The sequence below is a fragment of the Notamacropus eugenii genome, chromosome 3 (assembly GCF_028372415.1).
Source record: "Notamacropus eugenii isolate mMacEug1 chromosome 3, mMacEug1.pri_v2, whole genome shotgun sequence".
Classification (NCBI taxonomy): Eukaryota; Metazoa; Chordata; class Mammalia; order Diprotodontia; family Macropodidae; genus Notamacropus; species Notamacropus eugenii.
Window position 1 is genome coordinate 1,133,453 of NC_092874.1, and position 24,680 is coordinate 1,158,132.

The following is a 24,680-nucleotide window of genomic DNA, read 5'->3' on the forward strand; positions in this document are numbered from 1 at the left end:
TCCTAGAGCCCTATGGGGCTCTAGAAGACAGGATCCAGGTGGTCCACTTAGGAGTCAACCAGAAAATGACTAGCTACCTTTGAGAGGATTTTCAAGAGAGCAATGGGAGACAAGGCAGACCTGAGAAATGAGAGATGCCAAAGGGCAGCCCAAAGATATGGCCAGGGATGTTTCATGATCATGGTGTTAAAGGACAGAGCCCCAGAACAAGATGGCAGGAGGATGACAGGACCATGGGAATTCTTCTTCAAAACAGACAGCACCAGGGCACTTTGGTAGGCAGGGATGAGACTCTGTTTATGGGAGAGGCTAAAGGTATGAATGAGGAAGGGGGAGGACTGAGGGAGTAGGGCGCTAGAAGTAACAGGAAGTCAAGGGAGGGACGTCTTCCCAGGGGATGAGGAGCAGAAAAGCAGGGGGAGAAAACTGCCTGAACACCCAGAGTATAGGAAGGAGAATTCCAAGACAGGAGTGAAATGTGTGGCTACTTTGAGGGGGTGGAGCTGAGAACGGGGGTAATCAGAACAAACTTGGGGATCTCTGAGACCTAAGACAGACCCTGGCTTTGGGAAGTGGGAGCTCAGGCAGCATCTGTCAAAGGAGGGGGGACAGTGCTATGTAGTAAACAGAGGCACAGACTTAGGGCAGGAGCATGGCAGACCTCCCTTGGAGGAAGGAATGAAGCGATGCTAACTGCAACGGACGATGGGGTAACGAGGAGGAAAGGCATGGGAAAGGGAAGGGATTGTGGGAAAGGAGTGCCATTCACTGGAGATCAAAGGGCCATGCCTAGACTCCCTGTTCCATCATACCTGGGCCTTCTTCTCTCACCACCAAGAACCAATCGCCTGAGAGGTCCTGTCACTTTTCCCTTCCACCCAGGATCACCAGCCCAAATGAGGCGCCTCCACTGCCTTCTAAACCACCCTTCACATGGCTAGCAGGGCAGTGTCAGCCCCTGACTTAATCAGCTCCAGCGTCTTCCCTCGTTGTCTCCAGAATCAAAGAGGACCCTTCACAACCTGACCCCAGCTTTTCACCCCGTGCACATCCCATCTCCATGTCCAGTCCTTTGCACAGGCTCCCCCTTGCAACTTTTCTGATCTATGCTCAAAGGACAAGAACATGAAGCTGTTTGGACACCCCTAGATGTTGGTCCTAGCCCCCATTATGGTATATTCATTTTGGATACGCTTACTTATCACATCTTTATCCCCAGCACCTAGCAATAGCTCCTAGCACACTGCCAGTGCCTACTCAATGCTTGCTGATTTCCTGATCCTAGGTCCTTCTGAACCTAGAGTTCTCTGGCTGGCTGGTAGAAGCTGAGTCCTGCAGCAGTCAGCTGAAATGTAAACAGGGGCAGGTTCACAAATGTGCTGCTCAGATCCAAACCCAGCTCAGGAACTTACGGAGCTCAGAGTTCACCAGGATTGTTTTGGGCAACACAGAAAGCTTGCAGATTCCCCAGCTGAGGTGACCCTAAAATCACAAGAACAATACTCAAGACCCTGAGAAAGCAGCAGCAGAGATAGCCCTGATATTCCCTCCACAAGTTTCCAGAGCCTAGTCCTCATGTGAAGGTCAAAGCCTGGAATGGTAAGCAAGCAAAAAAAACCGATCTCACCATAAAGAGTTACTATGGTAATGGGGATGCACAAAATATAAACTCAGAAAAAGGGGATGACTCCAAAACAGCTGTAAGCAAGGCCTTAGAGAAGAGTGCGGCTTGGGCCCAAGATCAACTGGAATTCCTAGATGAGATGAAGAATAAAAAAACCCCACAACTTTATAAATTAAATAAGAGCATTGAAGGAAATAAATGGAAAAGGAATGAGAGCTCTGGACAAAAAGGGATGAGCAGCTTGGCACAAGAGGCACAATCCTTAAAAATTAAAATGTACCAAAAAGAAGTTAATGACCGTACAAGACACTAAGAAAGAGTAGAACAAGGCAGACGTTTAAAGTATGCCGTATTAAAAACAAGTGATCTAGAAAACAGATCAAGGAGAGAGAATTCTAGAATCGCTGGCCTACGGGAGAGCCATAACCTACAAAAGAGCCTACACACTATTTCAAAGAAATTATAAAACAGTCCAGGGCTCTTAGAACCAGAAGGCAAAGTGGAGACAGAAGGAATCAACATTCTCCAACCTCAAGGAAATAAATACTCCCAGGAACGTTACAATCCAAATCCACTTCTAAGTAAAAGAAAAACGCTCCAAGGAGCCAGAGAGAAAAAAGCCAGAGTCAGGACTCAGCAGCCACCCCTCAACAGGCGTGGGGAGCTTGGAATGGGATATTCCATAATGCGAAAGGAGGGACGTGAATACCTCCCCCAGCAAAACTTAGTATAACCCTTTCCAGAGGGGAACAAAACCCTTTAATAAAATAAAGGGCTTTCAAGCACTCCTGATGAAAACATCAGAGCCGTGAAGAAACTCCAATTCAATTCAAACACAGGAGTGATGAGAAACCTAGAAAGGGAGAAATCCTTAGAGTAAAAACAAAGATTAATGGAGGGTAATGAGGCGCCCTGAGTTCAAATCCATCCTCAGACTCCTACGAGCTCGTGACCCTGAGTAAGTTACTTCACCTCGTTTGTCTCCATTTCCTCATCTGTAAAATGATCTGCAGAAGGAAACGGCAAATAATGCTGGTATCTCTGCGAGAAAACCCCAAATGAGGTCATGAAGAGCTGGACATGACTGAACAACAAGGAGAAGAATGAGCGGCTGAGGATGCACACGTCCTCTTAGAACCCGAGCATCAGCAGGAGTCATGGTCCTGGGAGGGCGTGGGTTTGTTTTGTAAATGATTTCAAAGAAAGAAAGGAAAAAAGAAGAGGGGACAAGGAAACACTGGGGGAGGGGAAGGGATAGCAAGGGTGGGAGAAACTGTCACAAAAGACGGGTGCACAAGTAGAAGACTTTCAAAAAAGAGGACTGAAGTGGCCAAAGGAGGTAAGAACCCCAGTGTGCACACACGCACGCACACGCACGCACATGCATGTGCACATGCCCATGCCCACGCACACACCCACGCATACACACACGTGCACACACACACAAGAAAAGGAAAAAGGGAGTGGGGAAGAAGGGGACGGGCCCGGGGCTGAGTTCGCACAGTGACCAAGTCCTCTTCTGGAGTACTCACACATACACACTTAACGCAGCTGACACCAGAATCGTCAGGTTTGACTCAAGTGTCTCACCTGGCTTCCTCCGTGGATCCTCCTCCACCTTCACCAGCTGCCTCACCTAAGCTTGCCCAGGCGTGCTCCCCTCCCCAGCCCTCAGTTACAACATAGCCAGCTTGACCTGGGAGGACTCATCCCTGAGACCAAACCCTGAAGGACGGGTATCTGAATTTATTCCTCCAAGATGAACACGCTCTGGCCCGGTTACCTCTCCTCATCCCTGGGCTGACATCACAAACAAACACACGCACACCTTTTCCCATCTCCCATCAACTACTTCCCCCTCTCAGCCCAGTCTCCCAAGCCCTTTCCACAGTGCTCTCTGCCATCTCTGCTCCAGCAGGGACAAACCTGCTTTCATGGCCCATCCTTCCATCTTCTGACATCTGGCTTCCCAGGCTGACCCTCCCAGCACTGGCTGTGCCTTACTCACTCTCTGGCATCAGACAATACACTTTCCCGCCTCGGCCACTTCCAGGCCCTCCATCATGTAGTTGCCTCTCCCCCTCCAATATGGTGCGTGAAGACTCTGGTCACTGGTGTCCACTGACCTCCAGAAGCCTTTTGCCCTTCCTCAGTCTCTGTCTCCTCCCCAACTCCTGTTCTCATACATGAACATCTCTAGTGATACTCTGTCCAACCGGGCTCTGTGCTGGGCGCTCTGCTGCCACAGACCTGACAGCCATCTCTAGGGTGATGATCCTCCCATCTGCCTTTCTGATGATTTCCAACCTGGTCTCTCCAACTGCCTTCCACCCACCTCATACCCTTCCACAATGGCACCCAGGTTCACAAGCTAGGTGTCACAGTCAGCTCTTTGATAATTTCTTCTAATAGGGCCACCTCGCTGGAGAGTCTGGGCCCCACCTCTCCCTCACAGTCCAGCACCCTCTGACGTGCCGCACCTCTGCTCTGACTGTCCCAGGTTGGGGGCTCTCTCCTTCATTTCTGCCTCTTTGTCTGCCTCTCCTGAGACTACCTCCAGCTGAACCCCACTCTGGTCTGGACCTGGCTGTTTGCCTACGGTCTTCCCCATCACACTGGAAGCTCCTTGGGGGCAGGGGCTGGCTCATGACTTTCTTTGAATTAGACATGGCTGGCATACAGTAGGTGCTCAACAAGTTCTCACTGCCAAAGAAGGGGGCAGGGAAGAAAGAGGCTGAGCCTCCATACAGGGCTCACTGGGGCCCTGACTATAGAGGACACACCTTACCCTTCTGCACGGGAGTGAACAGTCTCAGGTCTTACTGATGCCAGCTCTGCTGGCTCCCACCGTGGCAACCCCCTCCCCCGACTCGTGGCCCAGACCGCTCTGGGTACTCTGGCACCTGCTGGCTGCTAGAAACCAGGTGGCTGTGAGAGACATTACCTTGTAGATTCCGAAGAAGCCCAGGTCGCGGAGCACGGTGAGGGCGCTGACGCGAGGACCGGTGGTGATTTCTCCAGCCACTTGTAAGCGGATCTTGACGATTTCTAGCGGGTTTGTGAAAATGACCTGCGAGCCTCCGGCCTGAAAGTCAAAAAGGGAAACCTTGAGAAAAAGGACACCCAAAGCCTCCTGCCCCTGGCCATACCCAGAGTCACCGACCTCAGCAAAGGCTCAGGCTGCCCCCAAGATGCTGGCATCCTCCTGAGGGGGAGGACACACATAAACCAGCAGGCAACGTGAGCATGTGCACGTGTCATAGTCCTTCAGGTACAGCCTGGGCAAGGGTTCCATTCCCATGCTCTCACAGTCATACGCTGCCACGAATGCAGGACTGTCACCAACATAAGCAGCGGGTCTGAGGAGGCCCCACTTCCCAGCCCGGCCAGCTTCACAACACTAGCAGGGCAGTGCATCTTCTTCACATTCCATGTTTTTGACATGGCCACGTGGAGGCAGGTGACCCTCAGTGCTCCCACCTTCTGCCAGGCTTCCTTCATCCCAGGCACTGTGCTGTCCTCTATCTCCTCTCATGTCTAAACAAGACCACACATTCCTGCCTACGCTCCCCCTCTGTTCCATCCCACAGGATGTGCTTCAGAAGGGTACGGCATTCACTCCAGGGAGCTACTCTTACAAAGAGGCAGAAGGTAGCCCCAGGAACAGTCCTGGGAGTGAGTGTCCAGGCTCAGTAAAAGCCTGGTATCTTCTGACGTGGCACTGGGGTGCACCTGGGGAAGGTATCCAAATGGAGGAAGGGGTCCAACTTAGTGCCACCTTTCTTTCCCCAGGCCTCAGGCTGTGGCTGCCAGTGAGAGGCAAAGGGGCAGAAATGAGCTCAAACAAGTCTCCCAAACACCTGAGAATGGGAAAGACCCTCCCCTCTCCTCTGACGCTGAGCTTGGGGCGCTAGGCCCCACCCGCCTCTCGCTGGAGACCACATCAGTGGGGTTCTTTCAGGTCTACCTGGGCCCAGGACCTTGGCAGTAGGGGATGCTGAGGATCACACCCAGGGGGTGACCTGGAGACCAGATAGAGCTTCCTTAGGAGGAGGAATTCAAGAAGGGGAGGCAGAGGCGCTGGGATGGAGCAGCTGTGCTGGGAGGAGCAGATGTGCTGGGAGGAGCGCACTACCTTGGAGTGGGACCTGACGCTGTAGATGCCACCAGAAGACTGGGTTTCTGTTTGTCGATAGTGCAGTTCAACGTGATTTGTTCTACTCTAATCTTACGTTTCTGAGTTTTGCATTTAAAAATGACCCTGAGAAGGGAGGGCAAAAGGGAGGAGGGGGTAGTTAGAAGTAAACGCTTCTGAGGAAGGACAAGGTCAAAAGAGAAGGTGGAGTAAATGGGGGGCAGGAGAGGATGGGGGGCATTACAGTCAGTCTTTCACAACATGACTTTTGTGGAAGTCTTATGCATGACTACACATGTATAACATATATCAAACTGCTTGCCTTCTCAGTGGGGATGGGTGGGGAGGGAGGAAGGAAGAGAAGTTGGAACTCAAAGTTTTAAAAACGAATGTTAAAAATTGTTTTTGCATGCAATTGGGAAATACGAAAGACAGATAATGGGGCAGAGAAATGCATCTTGCCCTACAAGAAAATAGAGGAGATAGGCATAAGGGAAGGGAAGGGTGTGATAGAAGGGAGGGTAGACTGGGGGAAAGGGAAATCAGAATGGACACTGTCTTGGGGTGGCGGAGAGGGAAGAGATGGGGAGAAAATTTGGAACTCAAAATCTTGTGGAAATGAATGAAATGAAAATGAAACTAAAAACAAATCAATAATGAAATGAAAATGACCCTGAGAAGAGGGTATTCCGTGCCAGCTCTGGGAGCTGCAGAGTCCACTTGTGAGCAGGTTCTGCAGGGCACAGGGACAAATGGGGTAGAGCAGTACCAGTGCCACCTGGATCTCTGATCCCTGATAGGAGGCCCCGAGGAGACAGACCTGGAGGGCAGAGATGCTTCAGGTGGCGTAGGATAAGCTTGGAGCGAGTGGAACTCTGAGGCTAGCAGAAAAATCCATTTCAAAAATTCTGCTCATCTCAGTTTTCATCTTAACTTCTATTTTGGAGAGAATTTTGAAGAAACTCAGCCTTCCTGTCATTCCGAATCAACACCAGTAGTTTGTGCCAGGCATGTGCCCCATGAGAAGCCCACCCCCATCCTTTCATGTAAAATCACCATCAAGGCATAGCTGCACAAACCAAGCCGCCAAAAACTCCCAGGGGCTCAAGAGAAGAGAGGAAGGAGTTTCCACCATTTCCCGGGTGAAAAGGCACCACAGGTGTCCATGAGCTGTAGGAGAGAGGCGGGAAGGAGGAGGGCACAGGGTGTGTCCTCAAGGCCACAGCAGCTTCCCATTGGGAAGGCGTAGTGAGTCCACAGGGGAGGAGATGGAAGACTGGGAGGCCCCGCCTGAATCCAGATGCTTCTCACCAGATGAGTGACCCAGGGGTGACTGGTCCCTTATGAGCAATGCTCTCCCTGGGTCCAGATCTTTGATCTCTGCCATGTCAAGATGGCAGAGAGCTGCCAGACACCCATGGTACCTTGTGGGGAGATGTTGTTTGCTGATTCTCCCTCGGACATGAGTCCTCCCTCTCTGGTGCCAGGCCTGAGACAGGACAGCATGGCGGGGAGGCCCCTCGGTGGGTGCCACAAACAGGTAATAGCTGACGCTGAGGCTAGTCTGTGCCAAGTGCTTTACAAATATTGGACACTTCAACAACTATGGGAGGCAGCCACTATTCGCATCCCCACTTTACAGGAAACTGAGGCACAGAGGGGTGAAGTGACAGAACAACAGGAAGAAGCTACACAGATCTCTGAGGCCTGATGCCGAGAATCATTTCTGAACCATCCACTTTCCCCAAGGGGAATGGTTTGCCTCAGGAGGTGGGGAGACGGTCTGTCTGGAAAGGAGCCTGGGACCCAGTTGTACCTTTAATGTGGGTGTAATGTAATGTGGGTAAATGTAATGTGGGTGAGCTTTGCTCCATGAGCAGAATCCGGAGAAGTGAAAAACAAAGCGGGTTAGGAGAAACCCCACACTTGTTCGACCTGTCTTAGGGGACATTTTGTGATGGAATGACAGAACTCCAGGAAGGTTCTGCACTCTGCAGAGACGCTTCCTTGGGGTGGCTGAAGGAAGCACCGAAGCAAGTTATTTTCTGGGAGAATCAATCTCCCTCTTGCTTTAAAGACAGACGCAGATGAAGACAGTCCCAGAAAGAGCTGGAAATGGAAGAAAAGTCACCCAGTGTTATAACGAGGGACTTTCTCATAGCCAAAAATATTATAAACGAGAATCTACCTTTGTTTTCTTAGCTAACAAATTATGAATGCTAGCACGTAATCAATAAAGGATTTAATAGAGAGTTATGAGTAGATACTATTGGGAAGAACTTTCTCCAGTTCATTTAGTAAATACTATTTAATAAATTCGAGTGGGAATCGGAGGCAAGTGACGATTAATACCAAAACGTCCAGCTTTGCCTCTCGATTGTCCAGTGCTCAGGGTACTAAGCTTAAGTCTAGAGTAGCAGTAGCGGCTAAATCAAGGGGGACCTCCATGTAATAAGTCTTGCTCCCTCGGGGGCTGCTGAGATCCCTTTCCACCCTAAGATGCCGGTGCAGTGGTTCTTGGGGAGGACCAAGATGAAGCTCTCTAGGCGGTCAGCCTCAGGAGCTGAGGGCTCCCTGCATCCCCACAAATGGGCTCTTCTTCTGCCAGGGAAACAAGAGACTACTTCAAACATCTGGCCAGAGGCAAAATGCCTCTTTGCTGTGCCTTGGGGGATGATTGTCCAAGAGCCTGTCTTAGAAGCCAGGCCTGCCATTACTCTGGGTCCACTCTCAACACACCAGGATGCTCATGGTGAAGGGTGGGTGGGGGGGTTGTCTCATTCCATTTTAAAGTCAGTGTGCTCAACGTGACAGTAACGCGATCACGCCATTTCATTCCGAATTCACACGGCAGAGACTTCAAATTACTTAAAAAATTAAGTGGCAAATGTATATGAAGAATATGGATCTTGATATTTTAATTATGCTCAATTGAATGTACTCAGATTTAAAGTGCTTTCCTAAGTGACATGTGCTAAGAATATCTAACTGCACGCTGACATTCTGAAATGTGTCCTTGCACATGTCAGAAATTGATGAATATAAAGTTATGGAATATGACTAATTTTTAAAAACCCAAACCCCAATACATGATTACTGTACAAATTACAAGGCAACTCCAGATAAAAAGTGAAATTTTATCCTTGAGGCAAATGCTCAAATATGGCCAGCACCCAGCAACGGATGACAACGAATGGGCTAAGCTAAGACCCTTTCTCTTGGGGCGCAGGGGGCACGAGGGTGATGATGGCCAGAGGGCAGGCGCCTGGGTAGGAGATGGCTGATGTGGAACATCCAAAGTCTGGCTGGTCCTCTCCTGAGAAGACAAGAGATGCTGCGGCCACATTCAGTGGCTGAGGCTGACCAGAAGCCCAGCATCCAGAGTGAGGAGAAGGACCCATAGTGATGGGCTAACCTAGGAGGTCAGACCTGAGGAAGCCCCAAGGGCCTTGTACCCTGGGGTAAGGCTGCCTGTCCATCTTCTCAGGGAGGAAACCACATGGCTGGCCATGCTGGGAGACCAGAACCCTCCACCAGTTCGGGGCCAGCGCCAGTCACATCTCACTGACAGTCTCCACACTCTTGCCGCTCCCTCTCTTCATGAGTCTGGCCAAAAAACCCAAGTGCAGCCGGCTTGATTGACGTTAGTAAAGCAATTAAGTGAGAGACCTGTCAAATATGTTAACGCTCTGGCTCTGGGCGCCGCTCCTCTTGGTATCACTTAATGACTTACAGGCCCTTCCACATCTCAGGTACTTGAGCTATGAGAAAAGTGGGACTTCATCATTCTTCCCCTTTCCATGTCCTAATTAATCCCTTGTGAGGTAACTCGACAACCAGAAGGGTGACTCAGGTTTGAATAGCCCAGTCCCTTCCCAAGGAGAGAGAGGAAAAAAGCACAAAGCAAATGTTGGGACAAAGAAGGGGTCTTGGGTGGGGGAATCCAGAGATCTCGGGCCTGGGCCCAGGCACATGTGGGATATGCCCTTAGCTGAGTCACTGCCATTAGTGTGGGCCTCAGTTTCCATATTTACAAAATGGGTCCTTTCCAATGCTAAAATTCCACGAGTCTGCATCGAGATTCTGCTACTGCTTTTACAAAAACAAAAGGCAAAAGTACGGAATAGGCCAAGTGCATCCTGTGGTAGGCCTACACCGTCCACCAGACACGATTTCTCGAGATGGCTGCAGGACATTTCTTATTCATCCTCAGTTCTATCCCTGATCCCCAACTGAGCTTCTCAGAGGCTGCCTCTGACTTGGATACCCGTACAGTCCACAAGTTACAGCCTCCAGGCCTTGAGGAAGCACCCAGAAGGTACTGTGGACACACAAGTAAAACATGGGCCTTCCTGGAGCTGATAACCCATGGGGAGGAGCCCATTCCCCAGAGATCACACTTGGGAGCCTGGAAGGCGTCCAAGACTAAACATGGCACCCCAAACTCTGAGGCTCTTGGTGTATCTCCAGACATCATGCGATCTTAGCCCCCAGCTGGCCTGAGCCAGAGAGGTCACCTCTCCTATTCTAGGTAACACAAAATGCCTCCTTCAGAATGCTGGCTGACCTCCTAGTTAGGAAAGGGGCTCTCCTTCAAGCTAGAGAGAGACTTTTGGCAATGAGAGAGAAGCAAAGGAGGAGCCTGACAGGGTCACAGTACGCTGGAGAATAGGACTCATAGAGGACACCTTGGTCCCTAGAGAACTTTGCCTGGACAGCCGCTGCTAATCTGTGTATGAAAAAACCCAGCTTTCAGAAGGAGTTGGGCCCATCTTGGGCAGGGAGTGATCCGTGGTGTAGATGAGAGATCTCTGATCTCTTTGTAAGCAATAGGGAGTATGTGAACAATTTAAAGATGGTTTGAAGTAACATGGCCTTGGAGAAACTGCTTCAGGAGGCAGCACTGGGTCCTACAGAAGCATTACAGCATAGTTTACATATGCAAATCACAACCCACGGATTTTTCTCCAACCCATTTTAAGGGTATGGTTCTCTCATCTGGACCTAGCTGTCTGCCTGTTGTCTCCCCCACGGGACCGCAAGCTCTTTGAAGGCAGGGGCTGGCTTCCCCTTCTTGGCATGTTTGGAACTAGGTACAGTGCTTGGTACCCAGCAGGTACTTTATGAAGATTGGTTGGAGAGGGGAAGTCAGAGGAGAGTGTGGAGACCATGGGAGTACTGAAGGGGTTGGGGAAACCTGGGGAGTGGTGTCCCTGAAGGCTCCAGCACTGCCCAGGTGGAGAAAGGGGACCAAAGGGCAGCTAGCTCTCACCAGCGGCAGGGAGTGAGCTCCAACCAAACTCTAGAGAAGCCCAGGTCGCACGGCACAGGGCACAGGAAGGGCTCCCTCTCCCTGGACGTCCAGAAGGAGTCCCTTGTGGGCCATCAGGTTTCCTCGCTGGGCCCCTGGCACTCTCCAGGTCAGGCCTGAATGGGACTGGCACACATGGGGCAAGAGGGGAAGAAAGGCACGAGTCCATGTTGGACTGAGAAGGTCCCCAGTGCAAAAGTGCTCAAGATGGCGGCAGTAAAGCCAAATGTCAGGTTCTCATGAAGCTACTAGCTGCTTGTAAAGATTTAAGAAAATTAACAAGCCCTCATCGGCCCTAAAATTCAACCAACAAGGAATTTAATTTCCTAAAGCCTCGTTATCACCCAGTATAAATCTCAGTAATTTTCCATGTCACAGGAGAAGAGACCTCATAGAAATTCACCATGAGTGTGGCCTCCATTTATGTGACCCAGCTTGGGGTGGGGTGGGTGGGCTCCCAAGCACACCCTCGGGCACAGAGGCCTACATGTCGTTCCCCACCCCCCCAAAGGCCTGTGGGCCAATGTACGGATTTTCTCCCCAGTTTGTTCTGCTTCAATCCCAAATTTCAAGATGTTTTAAAGTCAAAGGACAAGCAGATTGGAATCCATTCAAGAAGAAACAAAAAGGTGTCTGGTTTTCCACCATGAGGGTGGGGGCCAAAAGCAGTTATTGAGAAAAGTCTGGGCTAAACCCAAAAGGTCACCGAGTGGCCCCATGCCGCCCCAGTCTGTGCTTGCAGTACTGGAACCTCTGTCAGGAGATGAGGAGCCACACAGAAGCCTCGAGGCCTTTTGCAGAAGGCAGACCATCTGAAGTGCCAGGATGCAGGGCTCACTTCTGATTTCTATGAAGCGCCTTGTATGGCTGTGGGATGGCCTCACACCCAGATCACAAAGGTCTGTTCCCTCAGGCTTCTGGATTGGCCATTCTGGCAGCTGGACCATGAGAAAGATTCAACTCCTGGGCCATGAGGAAGGCGTACATTGGATGTGGATGCAGGAAAACCCGCCTATGAATCTTGCCCCAGACACTTACTCACTCTGGGATCTTGTGCCTCACTGCCAAGTGGCTATACAGCGCCTCACTCCCAGGGGGCCTGTGAAGTAACTGGCACACAGTAGGTGCCGTTGTGTGACCCACACCCTTCTGCTTGGTTTCCTCCACTTTCCCCCATAACAGTCCACAGCACTTGCCTGTGGACTATGACAGTTTGTCCGAAGAGGCTTGGCACAGCGGCCAGGCAGAAGTGGCAGCCGACCTCCCTTAACAGCATGGCATTGTGATAGAATCAGGCCTGGCCTCTCCCCTGTGGCAAAGGGCAGCCACTTCTGAGGCTAGGATACTGAGACACAGGAAGGGACCTCTCGATGCCACTTTTCTCCCCCAGGCCAAGGCCCTGAGCTGCGAAATATTCACTGGAAATGGGTGAATCGACCCAAGAAATGACGGCCCTGTGTGGCAGTCTGAGGATGGCAGCTTCCAACTTTCCATGAAGGGAAAATCGCTCTTAGGGGACACACTTGGCAGATTCTCCTAATTGGTTTTTTGCTTTAAAGACCCTGAGGATCTTCTCCTGTATTCATGCCACCAAGACCCCAAAAGCTCCCTCCACGAACGTGGCCCTGCCTTGGGCCCCCCAGCTCTCCTGGGGCTGGGGATGGATGGCCTCCCCTCCAGCTGCCCCTCCTTTCAGCATGGTAGAGGCGCCCTCTTTTCCTCAGACTGTCAAAGGCTGCGAGCAGTCACGCAAGGGCCAGGCTTGCCCCTCTCAGGAGAGCTACAGAAAGCTCAATCTGCCACGTTCCTGCCTCACTGAAATGACTGATGACTGAAGGGAGATGGAAAAGGGGCAGCACCCCACACCTGTGCTGATCATGCATCGGGAAGCCGCGCCTACTATATATACCCCCAGCCCCGGCCTGTCTCTAAAGCAGGACACCCTCCTCTCTCAGTAGAGCTGGCCAGCCATGGCAAGAGGGACAGGGCTGGGGACCTCAGGGCTGCCCGGGACACACCATGCAGTGAGCCAGGACATGCCAGCTGTCCTGCCCAGTGCTCAAAGGACAGACAAAGGTGGACCAGAACGAGGGCACATGCAGCATGACCTCAGGTCTGAGGAGGCCAAGCAGAGACAGCGCAGACATGGGACAGACGCAGCAGGCGAGAAGGCCAGGGTGTTTACCGGTCTCCAGCAGGAGCGGCTGGCGCTGTCCTGCAGTTAAATACGACGCCTTAGTCGCGTAAGTACAAGGGGAAGGAGGGTCCGCCAGGGCCAGCAGGAGTACTCACACAGCCACCGGCAAGGATTTCCGCTGCCAGGGGGATGGAACCGTCTTTGCGCTCAAATTTGTCTCGGACAAAATCGTTGACCTGAAAGGCAAGACAGCAGAGACCCTGAGCAGCGCTCCTGGCTGAACATGCAGAGGTGCAGAGGGGGCCCTACCAGTGCCCCGCACACTCACTGTAAGCTTGATGGCCTTCTCTGGGGCGACTCCCAACAACTGTGGCACCAGACCTGCGGGCCAGAAAGCATAGGCACGGTCAGAAAAGAAGCATGCTCCAGGTCCAGGGCCAGAGGACAGGCGTGGCTCCAGCCGTTCACTGCCCTCCCGCCTGGAAGCTACCTCGCACTTGGGGTGAGCACCCACAAGTGGACAAAGTCATAGAAAATGAGCCAATTCCAGCACTGTGGGCACTCAGCCACATCCCCTCTTCCCACAGACCACTCCACTGCTGAGTGGTCTGTTGTCTCTGGCCAGAGAGTGCCCACTGAGAGGTAAAGGAATGCACAAGACCACAGCCTTCGGGGACAAAGGGCCTGAGTTCAAATTCTGGTTCTGCTACCTGCCAACTCTGTGTCTGTGGGCCAGTCCCTGAGGCAATCTGGACCTCAGTTTCCACACTGAAGGGATGAGAGGGAACCTTTCAGTTCTACTGTCCTAGAAGATGCTATGAATCGAGAACTTCTCACCCTTCTGTCATCTCTAACTGAAAAGAAGGTGGCTAACCCAGCCTGCGTGTGCTGCAGGCATCAGTTCTTGGGAAGTAATGTTACCGTCAAAGTTGTCAGGGACTGGTTAAACAAACAAAAAGCCCCAAAAGTAGGTTAGCGGAGAGTTGGGTCATCTAGACTCTGGAATCACCAGAGTAATCTAGTGTCCATGAAAGTGAGGGGACTCTCGACTGAATGGAAGCTTTGGGGAAAACTAGGGAGCGGTTTGGCTCCAAATGAGTACATGCTCTGGACATGGGAGGGTGCACACATGCACACACACAGGGTTATACATAAATACATGTACATAGATACGAAGGGAAAAGAGTATCTGGCACAACCAGAGGGAGAGGGAAAATCCTACTTCTTAAAAATACTGCTGTCTTATTTCTGACCTCACTGCCACTCCCCTCCAATTCTCAGGAGAGCAGTGCTGTATTCTAGATAACAAATAGTACTTAATAAAAATTTTTAAAAAACTTTTAAAAAATCAGCACAGCCACTAGGAAAAAGTCAGGAATGTGTAATGGGCAACAGCCACGGACCTCCCCCCTCCCTTGGCAGAGTCAGGTTGTCAAGAGGATCTTCTCTGTCAAAGCATTTTCACACCATTTTTCTCCAGCAACCTTCTAGATGTGTGCTGGGCTCCCATTTGTTCCATTTCCACAGCCATGTTGTTTTCTTGGCTTGGCACCAGTTCCTACAGAGCCTTCATCACCCACCTTGGTTCTCAGGGGACAGGAACTTTCCATGACTTTTCTGTACCATCACTGGGTTAGAGGCTGTAATGCGGGTGTACATGGGGCCTTTCTTTATATTTCAGGCCCAGTAATGGAATCTCTGGGTCAGAGTATGGATGTTTTAGTTACTTTACTCCACCATTCAAAACGGTTTTCCAAAATGGTTGTATCAATTCACTGCTCCACCAACCATGTACCACTACACCTATCTCACAAGATACTGACTTGTGAGTATCCCTCCGACGCTGACCACTGCCCCCTCCTGTCCTCACTGTCCTTCTGCAGGATATAAGGTAAAACCTCAGAGTTGTGGGAATTTGCAGTTCTCTTTACAATGATTTGGAGGAGAGGTGTCAATATGGAGCCCACAACACTCCTGGAGACAGCTCTATGCAAACCAAACGTATGTGGAAAATATTTGACAGAAATAAGTGAGAACAGTAAAATGGACATGAAGACGTGGTTCTTAGGTCAATGTGGCAGTGATCCGTACGTACAGCTTGTGCTCCCTGTTTTCACTGGAGTGTGAACAAACGTTGTGCAAGGCGCCTCTGGAACAGTTTGTCCATGTGCTTTGACAAGCCACACGTATTTCACTGTTTACACGTCTCGCCACTAAACCCTTATCAGAGAACTCTGACACAAAGATTTCCCCATCGCACTGCTTTCCAACTTATCCTGAATGCATTAGTGCTGTCTGTGAAGAAGCTTTTCAGTCTCATGGAATGTTATTTGTTTTTCTTTTGTAGCTCTCTCTGCCCCTTCTTTGGTTAAGGATACATCTCCTACCCACAGCTACAAGAAAACTTGGAGTAGTCTAATCATTAATACTGACTACTGCGTATCTACTTGGAATGTATTGTGGAGTGTGGTATAAAGTGCTGGTCAGAGCCCAGTTTCTGCCGGACTGCTTTCCAGCCTTCCCAGCACTTCTGGTCAAATTCTTGCCCTGAGAGCTTGGATCTTTGGGTTTATTCAATGCTAGGTTACTGCACTAATTTGCCTCTGTACACTGTGGATCTAATCTGCTCCACTGACCAACCTACTTCTTGCCAGTACCAGACTGCTTTGGGGATCGCTACTTTGCTTTTTTTTTTTAAATACCTGATGATTTTGACAACTGCTGCTGTAAAGTTAGCAATATGGGAATGCTGCCCCCTTTGTCCTTTTTGCATAATTCCCTTAGTATTCCAGACCTTCAGCTTCTCCAAATGAATTCTACTCTTCTACCAAGTTCTACAAAGCTTCCCTTTGATCATTTGGTTGGTGTGACGCTTCTATGACGTTGGCACAGCCCAGCCATGAGCACCAAACAGTTCTTCATGGAGCGCTTTGAGACTGAACCTCTCCATGTGTTTTGTGTACTTTAGAAGACGATTCTAAGACACTACGCATTTTGTACTTACCTGGAAGGACAATTCCCTTTCTATTTTCGCATCTTGTGTTTTGTTATTATTACGTAAATGTTGATTTTAAGGGTTAACTTTGTAGCCTGAAAGTTTGCCAACGCTTCTTAACTGTCTCAGTGAGTCTCTTTGCTGATTCCTTAACCCCATCATGTCATCAGCAAATGGGGTAGTTTTATCTGTCGAGGGGAAATTCTACACCAAACAAGAGAAAGGTGTAATCACATAAAACAGAGAACTTGAGTTCGAATCCCATTTTGGCTCTTTACTTGGGTGACCGTGAGTGAGGGGCCTTCCCACTCCCAGAGCCTAGAATGAAATGGCCAGTTTTAAACGCTCATAGCTGAACAGTGTTTTCACAAAGCCAATACAAGGAGAGCTAAAGAAGATGCCTCTAACTGGGAGAAATACTTACAGCAGCGTTCTTGGACCAGGATCTGAGATCCATGATGTCTAAGGAACTGATGCCAAAGAAGAAAATGAGAGCCCCTTCCCCACCTGAGGCAATTTTCCAAAGATGAACGGAAGCCACCAGGAATGGTATGAAGGAACACTCCAACTCTCTAATAATGACAGAAATGCCAGCTAAGAAAAGTCAGGCTTTTCACCTGAAATCCATCAGACTGGCAAATGACAAAGGACAAAAAGAATAATTGTCAGATGGGTTGGGGGCAGAGGAGCCGATTAATGCATTGTTGGTACAGCTATGAACTGGTCTGACAGCCATTTGGAATTCTATTTTAAAATGTCACTAAATGGTTCATCCCCTTTGGCCCTACAATACCATTACAAGGCATATGCCTCCATTGTTAACAGCAATGAAACAAGGAAAAACGTGAGTGGCCATCAAATGGGGAATGACGGCACAGCTGAGGAGAGAACACGGAGACCAAAGATCTAGCCAAACCTGGCCAGAGCCGTGCAAGCTGAGGCAGAACCAGAACAATGGATCAGATGACCGTTAGGAACTCCTAACAACACAAAACTGGACTTCAGACCAAGGATACGCCACTGTGCTGCCTTCCTCTGCTTGATAGGAGCTGGGCACTGGGAAAAGAGAAAAGGTGCCCATAACCCCAGGGCTTGGCTGCTGAGGACCAGCCCTGCTTTCATGGAAGGTGCAACCACTCCAGCGAATGTGGTTAAGGGATACAGGAAGAGTCGTGAGCAGGCTGGGTGAGTCTGGTCTTGGGGCAGGTTCATCTTTTATCCTCAGGCCCCACACGTAACACATTCCCCACTCTCTCGGAGCTCACTTTTGGGGCAGGAGGGCTGGAGGTGAATAGATGTCATGCGACAAAGGAGGGAACAAGGATGTTTGGAAAAGACAGATTTCCCACAGCAGGGAGGACCTGAGCATTGTAGGAATGGGGCACAGTTCAGTCACAACCTGGGCGTCCAAGAGGGTGTGGATGGATGGATGGGAGAGATGGAAGAGCCATGCTGCCACTAGGCTAGAGGGAGACGGACAGGTGAGGAGGCAGAGGCTGGGCTCCACTTTGGACACGTTCAGACTAATCCACCGAGGAGAAATGAGAGAGGAAGAGCAGAATGCAGAAGACGGACGAGGGATCTGGAGGCCTGCAGAGAACTAGGAACTTTGGCATGTAGAAAAGCCCAGGGAGGCGAGGAAGTGAGGGTCATCCTGCCCAGCTGGAGCACCTCCAGGAGTGCGAGGGTGTGTGACAGCCCAGCACTATGGGTAGGAGTACAAGGACTTGGACAACATGTGGACAGGAAGCCTGTTCCCCGTCTTATCTTGGCCTGACTCTGATCAGACACTAACCCACCCCCCATCCAGCCCCAGCCCACTTCTTCCTGATTGGCACACCACCCCCTGAAGCCATCTCTCACCACCATGCCTTGGGATGGATGCACTGCCCCTCACCTGTCTTTCAGGTCCTCCCCTCTCCGACCCCTCCCAATGAACTTGTGTTCATGCAGAACATGCACATCCCACTGCTCCAGGTGAGATGGCAGGGGCTGGATAACATCTATCTATTAACAGGGAAAGGGAAGGAGGAAGGGAAAGAAGCACCTACTGCGAGTCAGATACAGCATGACACTTATCATCCGTCTGGAGCCTCCCAACAGCCTTGTGAGAGACTTAGGGTCAGAATCCCCATTTTACAGTTGCAGAAACAGAGGCTGAGGAATGACCTGTCTGGGGTCAGCCAGCCAGGGAGTGTCTGGAGGGGGGCCTCCACCTTCACACCTCCAGTCACCAGCCCTTGTGCTGGATGGATCCTGCAGATGGGCTCTGGGGGACCTGTCGGGTTAACCCCAGGCTGCTCGTGCGTCTGGTTCTGCTGCCAGAGCAACATCCTTTTACCACTTCATGAGATCATCATTTCCCTGAGGTTAAGGACTGTCCTTGTTCTTATCTGTGGTCCCAGAACTTACTGCCTGGCAGCTATATGCAGAAGCCTGGCCCTGAAATGCCCATTAGTCTTATTCCCCCTGCTGCAGGTTCTATCAGCCTAATTCCTTCCCTCTGCCAGAGCCATGCCAGGAGGAAAAGTTATGGATGCCCCCCATCTTTCCGCAGCACCGTCATGGCTTCTGACCTTGATCAGAAGGAGTGCCCTGGAATGGCGGGCATGCTAACCTGGGGCCCCTGGGGTTCAAAGACTTTCCTGAGACCACCAGGAATGGCTACCAGGAACACGGGAGCCCCCAGTAGTGCTGACTGTGAACAAACCCAGACCAGAATCCAGGTTCCTGGCTCTGCATCAGGAAATGATAGGTCAGCCACCCATGGAGATGATCACTGTGTCGCCCCTGCCAACCAGTGTAAAGGTGGATTCCCATCACAAGCCCCAAGAGCATGACAGAGACTGTCCACATTTGCACAAGCACTGCATCTCTTCTTTCTTACAAGCTGGCTTTTCAGGGGGCTGTGCCCCATGCCCCTTTGCCGCCTGGAACCCCAGGAGGGTCAGGTAAGTAGCCACGACAAAGGAGGGACTGCTGGCCAGCACATCTGTTGTTTGCTGCCCCCTCAGCCAGTGAGGTTCAGCAGCCCCCTTCTCCAGTGGGGTGCCCCCCAGCAGCCCTCAGAGGTGGCCTCCAGGCTCCATTTCCTAAAACAGTTCCCCAAAGGAGCCAGGTATCAGCCTGTTAGAGGAACAGGGTTGGCAAAGCCAGACCCAGGCCCCCAAGAGAAGGGAGACCCTCTCCACAGCTCTCTGTATCTTGGTCAATTTTCTTCAAAGCTTTCTGAAGATAAAAGGTTGCATTGAAGTGTCCCTGATTATCTAGGGACTGTCCACAAGGATGGGGCCAGGAGGGAGGGAAGGAGGAAAGGCTGGAGGGAGGCACAGGATGAAAGGAATTAGGGAGCAAAGCAGTAACATTAAACGCATCCCAGGATTTTGTTTTGGGGATGCAGGAAGCTGCCAGGCCTGCTCCCTAGCAACAAGTCCCAACTCACTGACAAGAAGTGTCTTTGAGAGCTCTGCCCTTCCTCTGCAGGACAGGTGGGTATCTGCCAGTTTGTCTGGGGTACTGGGAGAGGGGTAGCGGCCACCCGCCAGTAGTCAGCACAGTGCCTAGAGCATGGCTAGCACTTAAGGACTGGACCCTCCAGGGCATGACTCAGGATTCTCAGAGCAGCCCTAGGCTCACATAAACAAAATGTCATTTTGGAAATTGTGATGTCAAGCCTCTAAGGAGGAGGAGGCCAGTCCCAGCTTCTCCTTCTCCATCCCCTTCAGAATCTTCCCCAGCTTGAGGCCCCTACTGGTGAGGCACAGAGCCCCAGGCCCTTAGGAGAGACAGGGATCAGTGGGTCAAAGAGCAGGGAAGAGAGGTGCAGGAGGAGGGTGGCCAAGCACCTCGGTCCTGGGTGTTTGCCTTTCTTTGTATCCCACGGCACAGAGAAGGCACTTAGTTGATGCTTGACTGATCGACTGATGCAGTGAGGACAAGAAGCAGCCCATGGCAGTGTAAGTAGGGAAGGAGGGCAGGTTGGGAGGTGCCAATGCTGTGAGCTGGACCCTAAGCTGGCACAAGTCGAGAACTTGGTGCCAAGGAAGCCCTCCTGTTCAGGGAGGAGGCTGGCATAGGCAGGCAGTTTATCTGAATGGTTCCCAGTTGAGATCTCTGACCCTGCCTGGAGTGGCCCCACCATCAATCACCCGGGGTCAACGACCTTCCACAAGATAAGAAGGAGGCACCAAGGAGAAAACATCAAAAGACCTTGGAGGAGGGGAAGTGGCTCCCTGATGAACGGTCGCCTTGTTTGAGGAGAAACGATTCTACAAAGAGAAAACTGGGTCTTTCCAGGTGAGAGACAGGGGACAGCAGGGGGCAGGAGAGGCCGGCCCATGCAGTGACCCTCGGGGGCCACAGGAATACCAAACTGCCACAGTCAGGGTTCAGCTTCAAAAATAAAAACCACCAAGGCTCCTGGTGATACCATTCAGTGGCAGGTTTGAGAAGCTGAACCCAAGGGCGTGGATGGCCATACCTGTGAGGTCACTGGGGGCTTGTGAGCCAGGAAAGTGTGGGCACAGTGACTTGTCAGGGTCCCCTAGAGGGTCTACTCAAGCTTGGAGACTGAGGAGAGGCTGGCTCAGGACAGGAGATGGAAGAGGGTCATTCTGAGACCATGTCCGTGTCTGAGCCCAGACAGGCCTGCCGCTCAGAGCCAGGCACAGGAGAATGGGTCACCACGATGACACCAACCTTGGTCATTACAGATGGGGACAGTATCAGCTCAACACGTCAAAACTGAAGTCATTCTCACTCATCTTTGCCCCTAAACCTTTCCCTTCCTAACTATTACTGCTGAGAACAACCTAATCCCGTCCCCCTGGACTCCTCACTCGCCCATCGGCCAAATCCAATCTGTCGCCAAGGCTCTCTCCCCTTTGACACATCTCGTTTCTCCTTTCTCTCAGGTTTCTGCTTCCACACATCTCTCTCTCTCCTCTGACCCTGTCCCCCACCCCAGTGCAGACCCTCATCCCCTCACACTTGGCCACTACAACAGCAGCTGGGGGGTCTGCCTGCTTCGTCTTTCCCCAGCGTCATCCTCTTCCCTTCCTAAAGCCCAGGTCTGACTGCTCACCTTGCCAGATAAACTCTAGTGCCCACCATGCCCATCCACCCCTAGTGTGGCCCTGCCTCCACCTCACCGTCCATCCTGGCCTCCTAGTTGCGCCCTCTCCCGGTTTGAGGCATTTTCCCCAGTGTCTTCTATGCTACGAATGCTCCCATCTTTAAGTCCCCACTAAATCCCCCTCTCCTTGGCTGTTGCCAATCTGCCTGCATGTGTCTGGCCTGTGAGCTCCTGGAGGGCATCCGTCTTCCTTTTTCTTTTTGCCCCTAGGCCTTAGCCCAGTAGCTGGCACACAGTAAGTATTTAATGAATGCTTGATGACAAACCCAGGTAAGGAATAAGTCCAAGCAGGTCAGCCCACACAACCAGGAGCCCAGGCCAAAGCCCCCAAGGAAGGGGGGATCCTCTATGTTCTGGTCCCGGGGACAAACTTGGTGCAACCCCTGCCCCCCATTCCAGCCTGACTCTGTAGTAACTGAGCTGAGACTGCCAACCATACCCTGTCCACCATAGGGAGTCAAAGAGGGGAAGGTTTTCCTGGGGCCCATCCCAGGACCACCAGATCTAAAGCTGGACCCTCTCAGAAGTTGTGAAGTCTAGCCACATCAGGAAGCTCCAAGTGCAAATCTGCCTCAGACGCTGACACACATCCATAACAGGGATCTTAATAGCCCCTTCCCTCCCTTCTGGGACTGGGTTCAGGATCACACCAGAGATGGTGTGTAACACTCTCTGCCCAAGGCAGGCAAGTGAACTATCCAAGGTCCTACGGGGCCTCTGAGGATGGCCTGTGGCCAGGCTACTTCAGTGCCCTCTATCACACGTAGTTCCTCCCAAGGGGAAAGCATCAAGTGCTCCATGCGCCACAAAGATGGAGGCTTGGGCAGGAGCTGAGGCTCCCTCTGGCATAGATGGGAGGGAGGGAGCGGCTGCTCACAGTCTTGGAGCTGGGTCATGAGGGTCAGCCCAGAGAAGAGGAGGATGGAGCCAAGTGTGGAGCTCAGAGACATAGCCACAAGGCCCCCCAAGCAGAGCAGAGCAGGAGGCCCAGCACGAGAGCTAGAAGGGAAGCCTGCGCACTCGCCCTCACGCCCAAGACCCCAGACACAGACACTGACCTCTGTAGAGTCCAAAGAAACCCTCGTAGCGCAGCACTTTCTTAAAACAATCAAAGCTGTTTTTGTACATCAGTTCTCCCACCAAAGACCCCGTGGACCGCTGGTTCTGCATCCGAGTCTTCACCAGATCGATTGGGTAGACAGCAGTGGCCCCCACAGCTGCAAAAGAACAGAGATAAAGGGGGGGCCCAAGAAGGAATGGGGCAAGGTGGGGAGGGAGATGAAGAGGAGAATTCTACATGGTCCCTGGCCTCTGTCCCAGATAAACCACTGGGTTCATGGGGAGTGGGCATTGGGAGCGGGGGGGAAGGCGCTTCATTCCTCATCCAGCTCTGCCTCCTGGTAATTGAGGGACAAAGGAAAGGGAGGAGAGGAACAGGAAGAAGGAAGAGGACGTAAATGTTTACTGAGGACTGACCTCCAGCAATGGAGCCCAGGGCAAACCTGTAAGCAGACTCTGCTACGTGGATGATGAAAGGGCGAGAGTCTCTGGAAACCCTCTGGAGAGACGGAGATGCAGAGATCCACAGGCCAGAATTCAGGAGCATGGACACACCGGGAGTGAGAAAAGAGGAGAGAACCAATGAATACATCAGGAATTAGCCCACTCCTGGTGCCATGTCACACTCAGAGATCCTCCTTGCCCTGGCACAGGGAAACAAGGCCTAATGCCTTCATTTTTAAAACTACCCTTAACCAACAGTTTGGGAGGTTTGACCAGGGCATTGGAGCAGGCAGGGCTGACCCGAGGCTGTGTGGCTTTGGCCTCCATGGCTGTCTGCTCTCCGTGGATACCCGCTGAACTGCTCAGGATCCATTCAGGACATATGTGGTTTTCAGAAAAAAAAGGACGTTAGGCCTAATGACATTTGCAACTCCAAAACTTTGAGACACTCTGGGAAAAACTGAGGCCAACGGGTCATAGGAAAACGAAGCTCCAGGATGAAGGAATCCAATACTGTTTAGAATCCTGGGCCTGGAGCCAGGAAGCCTCAGCTCCTAGCATCTGTACCCTGTCTGCCTCAGGGTCCTAAGGTGAGGATAAAATCAGATCCTCTCCAGAATGTGCTTCTGACCAGTTCTGGGACCCCAGGAAGGCCTTAATGAAGGCTCATTTCATCCCAGTCACCAGGGCACCTGGGCCCTGAGCAGCAGTGCTGCCCTGCTGCTCCAACCAGGGTCTCAGTGCCCCGACATCTATCAGAGTCCTGATGCCCGCTTGGGCCTCCTCTGCCTGTGGGTGGACCGTGGCCTGCTTCCAGCAGTCATATGGCCAGGACCAAGGCCTGTGGGTCAGAAAGAACCAAAGGGGCTTGGGGTGTGCAGTGGGAAAGGGGTAGCTCCTGCCCTCCTCTGCCTGACCTTTTCTGGGAGCAGCTGGCAGGACGGGCAGACAGAGCTCGGTGATAGCTCCTCTGTGACCCAGCTGGCCCCCAGGGTGCTGAGTTCAGCTGGATCTCTTCTCACCTTCTGTACTGCTTACATAATTAGTCACTGTCCCAGAGAAGGAAAAAGCAGGAGGCCTGAGCCCAGCCCTGTGTGGTCACACTGATGTCACTGGACAGATCCAAGTCCCCCCACAGCCAAGGCCTGGTTCACTTTACAGCGGGTTACACTCATTTATTTTTAAGATACCATTTGAACATGACACTTCCGCTGAGGGAAGCCTCTCCTTCCTCAGTGCTACTAAATGGAAGGTCCAGGGGGGCCCAGCATCCCCAAAACCAGGGCCTCAGGCTTAAGGCCAGGCCTGCGCACTAAGCTTGAGAAGCAGATCCAGGCCAGGCAGACAGACCCAGGAGGTGGGAGGGTGGAGGCACTTTGGAGGAAGGTACTGCACCAGTCAATAGCTGTTGTAAGTGAGATGCCCCAACGCCAAAGAGCGGATCAGGAGCCAGCAGCAAACAAACCTGCTTCTGGGATTCACTCAGCTTGCAGTGCAGTCGCTCTCCAATCAGGGGGGTGATCCTCTCGATGTCAGCCAACGTCATTCGTCTGCAGAGATAAGCAGGGGCTTTGCACAAGCCTTCCCCCGGCCAAAGAGAGCCTTCCATCACCAGCCCCAAACGGCAGCATACCCTCGTGGCTCATAGAGGTCGGCCAGCTGAAACAGGATGTCCACTTCCATGGGGGTGATCTGCCCAAACTTCTGCGCTGCTAGAGCAAACTCCTCTAAAGGGAAGCAAGTTGGGGAGGGGAGAGTTAAGGGGGGAGGGGGGCTGGCTGGAGTGCTGACTGCTCTTGTTTCTGCACCCCACTTCTTCTATTTTTCCTCCTTAAATTCCC

The 24,680-nt window shown here is 51.7% G+C and overlaps 1 protein-coding gene across 1 annotated transcript in view; it reads right to left on the reverse strand.

Moving 5' to 3' along the window:
- Window positions 1-24,680, reverse strand: part of SLC25A13 (solute carrier family 25 member 13) — a 77,121-nt gene that overhangs the window by 7,717 nt on the left and 44,724 nt on the right. The window contains exons 8-14 of the mRNA XM_072650746.1: window positions 24,473-24,566; window positions 24,305-24,389; window positions 22,813-22,894; window positions 22,395-22,553; window positions 13,536-13,588; window positions 13,363-13,443; window positions 4,569-4,709 (exon numbers count right to left, since the gene is read on the reverse strand). Of these exons, the coding sequence (XP_072506847.1) occupies window positions 4,569-4,709; window positions 13,363-13,443; window positions 13,536-13,588; window positions 22,395-22,553; window positions 22,813-22,894; window positions 24,305-24,389; window positions 24,473-24,566 (695 nt within the window). The remainder of the gene's footprint in view (window positions 1-4,568; window positions 4,710-13,362; window positions 13,444-13,535; window positions 13,589-22,394; window positions 22,554-22,812; window positions 22,895-24,304; window positions 24,390-24,472; window positions 24,567-24,680) is intronic.